The sequence below is a fragment of the Melanerpes formicivorus genome, unplaced genomic scaffold (assembly GCF_026170545.1).
Source record: "Melanerpes formicivorus ecotype bairdi unplaced genomic scaffold, bMelFor1.0.p_v2 SCAF_19, whole genome shotgun sequence".
In the NCBI taxonomy this organism is placed as follows: domain Eukaryota; kingdom Metazoa; phylum Chordata; class Aves; order Piciformes; family Picidae; genus Melanerpes; species Melanerpes formicivorus.
This window is the reverse complement of record NW_027142371.1, coordinates 8,045,715-8,056,472: the sequence shown is the minus strand read 5'-3', so window position 1 is coordinate 8,056,472 and position 10,758 is coordinate 8,045,715. Positions and strand designations below refer to the sequence as shown.

The following is a 10,758-nucleotide window of genomic DNA, read 5'->3' as shown; positions in this document are numbered from 1 at the left end:
ATCATTTTTCTCCATGTGTTCTTGCCCTCTGTGCTGTATAGCAGCCTTGCCCATTCTCATTCGCACCTCATGTCAAGCACCTGGACATACTAGAGTACCACTGGGATAGTGTAATACTGAGCTCTTTAACTCTGGGGTTGTGTTCTTTACCTAAGTAAGATTTGAGTTTCTTCCAGCTCCCATTTCTTAAACAGAAGCCCCCCCAAACTTCTGTCCTCAAGCAAGACAATACACAATATGAAATGGAAGAAAGGTGCCAACACCAGGATGGGGGTTTTTTGTGTTAACAGAATGAAAATCTGCAAGGTTTGTTCTGCAAGTTAAAGGACAACAGAATTCAGGAACCTTGAGATGAATGCTAGCATAATGGTAACTTACCAACCACATCAGTGATTTAAGACGACTGTCATTATTTAGCCTGGATCTGGGGCTAAACTACAGCAGTTACTCTATCAGCTGATGACCCCTCCATAGCAGATACTGGGCATCAGGAAAAGAGTAGAAGATCCATGGGAGCCTAATCAACAGCAGAAGCTGCACATCCTCTGCAAACTTCCTCCTTTATACTAACTTCTGGTCGGGGATACACCTGTGGCCAACTTGGATCATCTACCCTGGCTGATTCCAGGCTGTTACTGGCCTGCAGTCTGTGGCTGGCTTATGGTTTTGTCCCAGCAAACCAAGATGACACCAAAATGATGTTTCAAAGAGTCCAAACACCAGCTTAACAGCTTCAGAACAAATGCAGCACTCCAAAACCCAACTGCCACTGCTATCAATTTAACAAGCTGCCTGTGCTAGGGGGTTGCTGCTGCAGAGCAAGTACAGCCTGCATTAAAAAATGGACTTCCCTTTTCCCTCCCACCATGCTCTGGTTCTCCTTGTTTCTAGAACTGCTCTCTCATGCCTCCCCTATTTCCAAGTTTTAGACACTTGGAGGGCAGAGGAGGAACAAAGAGGATTGCTAAGCAAAATAAATGTCTTGTATGGAAGTAGCTTTTAAGAGAAAATTAGATTTCCTTCTCTACCTCTTGTAAAAACCCAGCCCCCGTTCTGTGCTGTCACTCTACAGATGTTATCCAATTCAGATGCAGCACAAGTTCATCAAGCTTTAATATGTCCCCAAAGATGCTGCCTTCCATGATTCAATCAATTCTCTTTTCATACAGAACAGAAAACTAATCTACAAAGAGGGAAGTGTATTATTAAACAACTTTCAAAAAGGTAATTTTTATTTAAATACAGACCAATCCTGTACCCTCAGCAGCCCTCGACAAGATACTTCATCAGCAGTAACTGAAAGTTAATCCAGCAGTAAGAACAATCTTACATTTAAAAATCCTCCTAAAAGCCAGCGCTGAACTTTTGACTACAAGAAGCCTCCTCACATGAGCAGCCCCAGAGCACTGTGCAAGGATGACTGAATGAACGCATTTAAAAGTACCTGTGAAAATAAAGAATGAATTTGTCAAGCTTACAGAAGGTTTAAGCACAAAGTTTCTTAATGATCTGTGCTCCTGCTGAACAGGATGAGGTCTGGAAACTTGGACTTTCAGAGATGACAGGGACAAGAAAGCCAGGGACTCTGGGTTTTGGATAATTAAAAAACCCCAATAATGTAGTTGAAGTGCTGTGTAGCAGACAGAGGATGGGAAGTTCTCAAGGAAATGAAGCAAAGTGACATTTCTGAGGCACACGCAATACCAAATCAATATGCACAAGTTTCTTTCTTTGAGAGGCTACCTGACACCTATCACACAGCTATTTCCATTTTCCCATGCTCCAGCACTGTCACATTCTACAGGTGCAATGTGGGTATTCCTGGAAAATAATTTACTTGGAGGTTCCACTTGAGATAAATTCAGAAGATGACAAGATTTTGAGTCTGAGCTTTAATACAAGAACATAATTCTTGAATCTGTGTAAACAATTTAAAATGCTGTTTCAAATCCTTATGGCGTAAGATGCTCAGAAGTTTAAGTCCACTTGGCCAATAAACAAAACCAAAAGAAAACCAACCACTAACCCCCTCCAGACAAAAAGATACAAACCAGAGCTTTACAAAGAATGAATCAGAACCGAAGGCAGCTTAAGGCTTCATTAAAATACTTGCCAAGTTCTGCTGTTACTTGTGTAATCCATTCTTTAAACAGACTTCAGTGGGATTGCACAGATACAATGCAGAGCAAAACTGGCTCATACTGCCCAGTTTGAGCAAGATACAGTCACATTATCTTTCACAGGATTTAGAAAGACAGGAGAACAAGTTTAACCCTTCCTGCAAGGATCATTTAATTGTCCCCCCCCAACCCCTCCCCCACACTCCTCAAGTACAATTAGAGATGACATACAAAAAAATTAATGCCACACACACTAATAAAAAAAATTAGTGTGGGGCAAAACTTAAGTCTCAGTATTTTGATATTTTCCTGCCACATTGGACAGAATTAAAGAAACAAGACACAGCACAGCGTTCATCTAGGCAGCTGTTGGCAGTACAATCAATATTACATGGTATCATGAACCCGGAGAATCAGTGTTTTAGAAAGCTGTCCTTAGTCCGTTGTTGACCTTCTGTACCAAAACCTAGCCCTGTAGTCATCGCTGCAGGTCATGAAGCCAGGGTTGGTAGGCGAGTGGACAATGCAACGGACAATGCTGTTGTGCCCAAGCGAAAGAAGATTTCTCCGTTCGGCAGTTCTTGAATCCCAGCAGCAGAGACTTATGGTCCTTTCATCTGGAAGCAGCACATAATCTTCTGTGTGGTTGAAGACAGCTTGTGTCCTGTGTACTTGTCGTCCACTCAAACCGGCTCCTAAATATAGGCAGCAAAATGTTAACCCCAACAGGATCGGTTTTAGGAAGTTCCCAAAGACTTAAAAATAGCCCTCCCATAAGGATCAGTTTCTGCAGCCTCCAAAGGAGCCTTATTTTCTCAGTTCTACACAGGACAGGTGAATCAATACTGAATATTCTTTTGCAGTTATATACAAGGTATAGTCTACATTGTTTTAGAGGACAGAAGAATTGACTACTCCAGTTGTGTCAGTCAAGCCCAGCCACTCAGTATGACTGCAGTTACTGAACTTTAAGAGCATTTTGGACATATTTCTCATATGAGGCTTACAGCTGTAACTAAGACCACAGATAGTAGAATACACAGCCTCTCCTATCAATGGTAACTTCTGTTCTGACCTATGTATCACATGGCACAGTGTAGGGCTTACCTTGGCCATGCCTTCCCCCGACACCCTTCAAACAGATCCTGTCTAGGCACCGCCTGCAGCACATACACCTGCATCCTACCCCATGCCCTGCACAAGTTTGAGGGCGGTGCTGCACCCTGCTGGTGGACAGCAGGACAGAGCTCCCGTACAAAAAGGGACCGACACTCCCGAAGTTAAGACAAAACTGACATACTCTCTTCTTTCATGCTGTAGGACATTACTGCTTGACCCCAAAGCTCTCCCCACCACATTAACTGCTATCTCATGCAAAGCTTCTACATCCTGCACCAGTTTTTGAAGTCCTGCTGAGATCAATGATCGTTGTCAGCAGGCCCTGAACATAACTACTTGGCACAACTCCATTATTTGACAGAAAAGAATCAACCTAACTGTAGACATTTCTCAGAATATGGCAATGGCTTTAATAGAGCCATCTTTGGCACAGGAGTCTAATAGTTAAAATAACTGCCCCCAAGCAGGTTCAGCTCCTCCTGTCTGGGTGGGAAAGCAGCCTGATCTGGCCAGAAATAGATTAGGTGTTAGTTCTGACCCTTCCAGATTAACCTGTCCCTACTCTAGCAATACACAGAAAAATAAAGTCACAAAATCATAACAATGACCAGTAAGAAAAATGATGATATTGTTTTAATAATCACCATTTCTTAAACACACTATAGAGGAAAAAAAACCCCAAACCCTCTGCACAAACACCCTAGTCCTCAGGGCAGGGTTCTTTTTTACTTTTCCCTCCAAAGCAAGAGTGCAACAATGTCAGAAAGTCTCCAAGATCTGCTCAGCCTAAACATCCTTACAGTGACTGGCACACCAGAATCACAGCTCCTCTTCTGGATTTAGTCTACACTACGTGTTTTTAAACATCTGGAGCAATTTACCCTTGAAGCAGCAGCGTCCCGCTGCCCTTAAAAATTACTGACAGTATTACCACCCCTGCTGTGGGGCAGTACCTGAGAAAGAAGGTACCTGGAAGGTCACCTGCCACATACCTGTGTATTTGACCAGTGTTCGACCAGTGGATATCTCCCACAGTTTAGCTACAGAGTCTTTTCCACTTGACAAGATATACTTTGAATTTTTGGAAAAAATGGCAGAACAGACTTCAGCTCCATCGTGTGCCTTCTCAAAAGTAGTGATACAGCGATTCGAAACGCCATCCCACAGTTTGATGCATCCATCCTTACTTCCTGTCACATACATGTTCGCACTTGCATTGTAATTTACTGAACATATAGCATCAGTGTGCTGATCTTGAGGATTGCAAGACACAAAACACTGGAAAGTATTGATATCATAGAGTCGTAAAGTCGGGTGCTGGGTCCCAACAAGAATGAAGTCTCCAGAAGGGTGAAAAGAAATTGAGCGCAACATCTCTGCTTCCTGTTTGGTCAAAAACACAAAAGTGGTGTAAGAAAGACAAAACCATCTGAAATGGAAGCGTCAATTCTGGTGGCATTAAATTCTAAAGAACTAGTTAAATTATCACTTAGTACATGTTCTGCTCTTGCAAAATAGAAAATGCCTCCTATAGGATTCAAATGCAGGCTACCTTTAAATGCATTGGAGTTTTTGTCCTGGAGCAGCCTGCAGGGTCCGCTCATTTGTGGGGTATCACACAAAAGTGACAGGAAGCTGCCAGCCAGTCACACACCCCAAAGCTCACCACCAAGTAATCCCAAACTCTCCTCTTAAACAAAGATAACTTGATTGACCTCAAAGTTACCCACATCAGATTTTTGGTCTAGCTTAACAAAAAGCAGACAGTCACTAGATTTAAAGAATACAGGCATTACCATGCACAAACTTGCAACATGCAATTACCATAATGTCTGCAAATTTTGCAGTTGCACACTCCTACACACCTAATCACTTATCAACTCAGGCATAGTTCAGCTCATCAATACCTCAGTACTTATACATTCAAGCTTTGGTTGCTCTGAACTGGTATCGTATCTAACCTGGATGTATTTGAAGGCTCTTTTGGCAGAAGGCTTTGAATAATCGAACAACTTAAGTGTGTAGTCCCTTGAACCAGATGCTAGGATCTGTTCTGTTGGATGAAAAGCTAAACATGTAACTTCATCCACATGATCATACAGAGTCCGAATAACAGGGTGATTTTCCATGTTTTGCTGTGCTGTCTCATTCATCATAACCTACAAAGAATATTCAACAAGAGTGTTAGAAAGCAGAGAACATTTTTGACAGGAAATGGAGGCTGCTACAGTGGCCAAACAGCACCTACCCTTCTGCCACATGACTAGGCACATAACCAGGATTATCTTCATTATTTGAAGGCTCATTAAATACTGTTATCAGGTAAGACCCCCCCATATCTTTACAAGGTCAGCTGACCTGCTCAAGAACAAACTCCTTTCATCAGGAGACAACTGGTGCAAGAACACAGATCCACCCTCCTAACCAGTAAAAATCACAATACTGAATTGCTGTAAGAATTCAGGGAAGCTGCACCAACTGGGAATACTACAGCTTCTCAGGCAGGATGTTGCTTAGAATTTGGTGTGTGCTGTGTAAGAAACCCTACTTTTCAACTGCTACCTGATAACTGTATGGAGAAAAAATGAAGCAAGTAAATACATATTCTGTGAAACAGTGCTGAAATGTAGCCACTGGAGGCTCTTGAGGCCAAAAATGTAAGCGGGTTCAAAAATGAACTGTGTTCATACTATACAGCAATTACCAGCAACTATCAGAAGCAATTTCTGGCTCAATTCTCTAGACTGCTGCCAAAAGTTACACAGGTATACTTGCCCTATTTCTTCTTCTTTTTCTTCAAGGGTACTTTGAGTCGCGTGGGAGTAGGAAATACGGCGAGACAGACATTTAGTCCAACCCACTGAGCCAGCCAGAAGGCACAGACATGGCATGAAACTGACAGCACCTCAAGAATTCACAAAGTGGTTATGATTCAAGTCATATTTTACCTCGATAGGCATAGCACTTTTGGCCAACATTCTCTCAGTATCAAGTATTTTTATTGAGGCATCAGCGGATCCTGTAGCTATTAACTGTCCGTCTCGGCTATACGTAGCTACGCGACACGGTCCTTTATGAGATGTGACATAACAAGTCTCGTATTCAGAAGCCTCAGGAGACATGGTCTGTACATCTGCATCAAATTCCAAGTCAATTCCTGTGCCTGGAGCTACTGTATCTGACCGTCCAATTGCATATTGGACGGCACTGTCATCGTTCTCCATTCCTGAAAAGAGAGAAGTTGATGCACTTAAGCCAGGTTACCCTTCTTAGACAGATAGGCTGTGGCCAGATCTATGCTACAGCTTTCTGTGACAGCCATGAGCTGTGTTTTAAGAGAGGCACCCCCTGCTGAACAGAGCTAAGCTAGCAGAGCAGACTTGGTTACATAGCAGTACTTCTTGTGAGAAATGAGAAGTGCTTTGGCTATAGCAGAGCATAGCTCTTAAAAATAACTGGAAACACAACCAGCAAATACTGTAGAGTGTTAAGTACTGATAAATGCACTGACAATCAGTTACTGAAGCCACTGACAGGACTCTAATCAGCTTTTCATAGTGGGAGAAACGAGCCCTTACTATTACATGAGATTTGAAGGGAAAAATGGAAGCATTTACTGATTCTTTTCCTCGCTGTTTAATTGCCTTGAAGGAAAAAGAAGTCCTCCTCCATAAACAACTATAACAGCACTGCCAATGAATATTTTTACTCCTCTTCACACCCACTCTACAGATTTTTTTTATTTTTAATTTTTGTATTTCCAGATGCATCTACAGAACAAACACAGTTCAGCACTGGAAGGGGTAACAGGGCAGACAAGATTTTCAGCTGTGTGCCCAGCTGTCATCATCAAACCATCAAATGCAATAGAATATTTTTTTTTTCTTGCTTTCATCTACCCATTGCATGTCTGGCACTTTTATTTCACATATTTATACCCCTGGAACTCAACTAGTTTAGGCAGCAGAACCAGTTCAGTTACAATACAGAGAAGGCATGATGTTATGGCTAGACCTCTTCCATCAGCTTGTTTCAACAATAGCTCAGATATTTTGGCTGCATACTGCAGCACAGATACACCCTCAGTGAAAATAATACAGAGAGGACAGGCAATACCTTTGCTGAGACCCCAGACTGTGAAGCTTACTTCCTTGAGACTGATACGTAAAGGCAAGTAATGACTGCCAACGGAAGGGCTCCTTCCCTGTCCAACACTATCAGGAAGAATCATACAGAATGTATCTAAAGCTGGCAGAAAACTGTGTGGGTCAATTTTCTATTAGGTCTGTGGAGCCAGTGATCCCATTTACTGGGGAGGATTTTTAGAAGGCTGCCAGCTACCCAGCACCCTGGGCAGGTATTCCTACGTGCTGCAGAAATCCAAACACACATGTTTTGACAATACCCAATGACCTGTTTTGCTTTCAGTACATACTGACAGACCAAACAGTGCTAAACTGCTCTTCAAAAGCTGTATCTAATCACACAAAGTGTTATGCCATTTCTAGACACAACATTTGCATAAAAGATGTCTAACCTCTTCATTCAAAAGGATTGGGATTGGAAAACGAGACTTTTGTGTTAGTTTCTTTCTTTTGTCTTACCTAACTTAATTAGGTGCAGCAGTTGTTCAGATGGTGCACAGACTGATTGTGGTTTTATCTCATTTATCAAGCCATTAGCAATATTTATGTATCCGTCATATAGCAGCTGACTAATTATCAGTTTATAAAGTTGCTGACGGTCTTTCAAACTGACTTTTGTTCTATACATTGTGAGCAAGGAATGCCTTGGAGGGGCCTGAAACAAATAAAGAAGAAAAATCACATACAAGAGAGTTGCATGAAACCACCACAATCTTTAAATAAGGCACATCATGCTGAATTTCAGTGCAGATACCAAATACTGCCATATTTTAGGTAAGAATCAGATACAGAAATGAAAGGGGGAAAAAAAAAACCACACAATAAAAAAACCCAACCAAAAAAAACAAAACCACCTGTTGCACTTGTTTGCTGCAGAAAGCAAAATCTTGCCAATAAATAGAACATGAACTGAATTAAGGAGTAATAAAGAAGGCAGAAATAATGCGGCATTAGTTAGCAAAATAATTCTGTCAGTATCCCTCCCTCAGCCTCGCTAGCACCGGCGGACCCGGGCACTAGGGAGGCGATCAAGGTAAAACGTGAGGGAAGTCAAACGGCCTCGCACAGCCCCAGCCCGCTCCTTCCCGTCCATCCCGGGAGACCGCATCCTCCCCATGCCTCCTCCCCATCGGCCGGCAGATCAGGGCACCCGCCTGTACACCCTCTCCCAACCCCAGCCTGCAAGACCCATAACCAGGTCCGGGGACCAATAACCGGGCAGGGAGGGGGCGTGGGGGAAAGGGACTGAATGAGGGCGGGGAGTGCTTAGCCGGAGCACGGCGGTCACAGAAAGCGGGCTTCGAACGCCTGAAGGGGGCGGGCACCTTCGGGCGGGAGCAGCGGAGGGCGAGCCCCGGCCCAGACAGTTGAGCCGAAAGTGAGGGACAGCTCGAAGCAGCCCCGGTACCTACCGACCCTTCCTTCTGCCTCCCTCGCTCTCCCCCTAAAATGGCGACCGGAGCCCTGAGCGCATCGATTGGCGGCGGCGGCAGGGGAGGAGGCGGCGGCGGCGGCCGGGACCGAAGAATGCTCCTCCGCGAAGGCTGCTGCATCGAGCGCCCGCAAATCGATTGGAGGCGACTCTTGAAGGAGAGAATTGCAGCATCACATGACCGTGACACCTCGCGCGCGCGCCCCGGCACTCGCAGGACCCACTGCGTCACGTGACTGGTGACGCCATGAGGGAGCCCCCGAGCAGCGGGGAGGGGCCGGGGGTTGCGCTGGACCAGGCCAGGCTGGGCCGAACCGACCCGGGCCCGGGGGGTAGAGCGGGAAGCCACGGTGACCTGCCGCGGCGTCCGAGAGCCCTATTCGCCCTGCCTCCTTCCGCGAAGTTCAGGCTCAGGGCCTTGGCCAGGAGAGCTGCGCTTAGGGTGGGCTAGTGGTGCCAGGCCCCGCTGGATCAGCTGCCCGGGGAGTTGCAGAGGGCCGAAGGCCAACACGAGGGTGCCAAATGGCAGAAAGCAGGGGACCGAGGGTCTTTTGTGTCCCATTAGCAACGCCCTGAAACGCTGCTTCCTCTAAGATACTAGGAACCCCAGATGGGGGGACATAAGCGGACTATGAAATAACAAGTTGTTGCCACTGCTGCTGAGCACTGCAGGCCTCCATGCAGATTTCAGGCACCTGGACAGCACAGTCACAAGCACCTCGCACTGCCAGACTACGTGGGCTCCCACAGGCTAAGAGCCTGTCTCAAGAACACACCACCCCCCTCCCAAAAATCCTACTCACGTCAGCCTCGAGAAACGGTAGTCGAAGTGGACGCGGGTCAAGGAGGGGGGATGCCATGCTACCCATGCCCCGTGGCAGCTGACGTCTATCACATGCTGCAGCAACGCGACGACCTGACATCTTCTTTTTACCTATCCTGTATCACTTGTAAACACCAACACACACAATAGGGTCGCCTTCGTACTTGTTTTCAGAGACAGTTAAAAGTTGCCTTCAATCACAGTTCTTCAAAGGCCCGAAGTACTGAACCTAGTTTCGGCTGCCGCTTGTCAGTCGGCAGCCAAGGTCCCCCTCACAGGTGTGAGCAGGACCACTCAGGCAGCTGGCAACAGAGACAGCAGAGCAACCTCACGTTCCTTGTGCACTGTTACTCACAAACTGTGCTCACTGATTGTTTGCTGCCAGCTCTGTCCCACTGCCGCTCAGTGTCTCCTCAAAAACCTGTGCGGTTTCGGAAGCTGACACGGGCTGCGGGTCACTGCTGGTATGACACGAGGGGTCCGTGGGCTGGTGAAGGTACCTCAGGCCAGGTGTCCCCGGGCGTGCTGCGCTGTGCCAAGGCAGGCGTCCCCTTCGCACTTGTCCTCAAGAGCTGACGGCACGTGGAGTGCTGCCCTGGGCCACACGTCCGGGAAGGAGTGAGACAGAGGCCTGCTTCACTCCTCCGCCCGTCCTCCCACTCCTCGGGGTTGCAAGCTGCCACCCGGGGCACCTACCTCGCCGGCCGGACACAATGGTCCCCGGCCCCACTCGCACTCGGCTCCACGCGAGGTGGCAGCACCGCTTCTCCCTCAGCCCGGGTCGGGTCGGCGGGTGCGTGAGTGGAGGAGGAGTGGGAAGAGGCTGGTGCCTCGCAGGATGCGGGACTAACCTGAGGCCCTTCCCCCCGCGGCGGCGGCACGTTCCAAGGCCTCAGTAGCTGCAAGGAAGCGACGGTAGTTGTAACGTTGCCACAGGTGGGTGGTCTGGGCGTACGCGATTTGCGTAACGGAAGACCCGGCCAGGCAGAGACTTTGCGGAGAAAAGTGTGTAAGCGGGGCGCCGATCCACGCAGTTGGAGTACGGAAGAAGCCAACGGCGGAGAGACGGTACGTAAAATACGCATATAACGCAAACACCGCCCTCGGGGCGGGCGGATT

At 46.6% G+C, this 10,758-nt stretch overlaps 1 protein-coding gene across 3 annotated transcripts; it reads right to left on the bottom strand.

Annotated features, from left to right (window-relative positions):
• Positions 1-1,877: 1,877 nt before the first annotated feature.
• On the bottom strand, positions 1,878-10,743 carry CSTF1 (cleavage stimulation factor subunit 1). Of its 3 annotated transcripts, none has more exons than XM_068149976.1 (8): positions 10,336-10,743; positions 9,620-10,234; positions 8,797-8,967; positions 7,844-8,039; positions 6,188-6,465; positions 5,201-5,398; positions 4,232-4,622; positions 1,878-2,815 (listed from the first exon to the last, which is right to left on the bottom strand). In XM_068149976.1, exons 2-8 carry the CDS (start codon positions 9,737-9,739, stop codon positions 2,556-2,558), a joined length of 1,614 nt encoding a protein of 537 aa, XP_068006077.1. In that variant the 5' UTR covers positions 9,740-10,234; positions 10,336-10,743; the 3' UTR covers positions 1,878-2,555. The 3 variants fall into 3 exon arrangements, with proteins under 3 accessions (XP_068006077.1, XP_068006078.1, XP_068006079.1); XM_068149977.1 differs by having other exon boundaries at positions 10,491-10,743; XM_068149978.1 differs by lacking the exon at positions 8,797-8,967.
• Between the last annotated feature and the right edge of the window lie 15 nt (positions 10,744-10,758).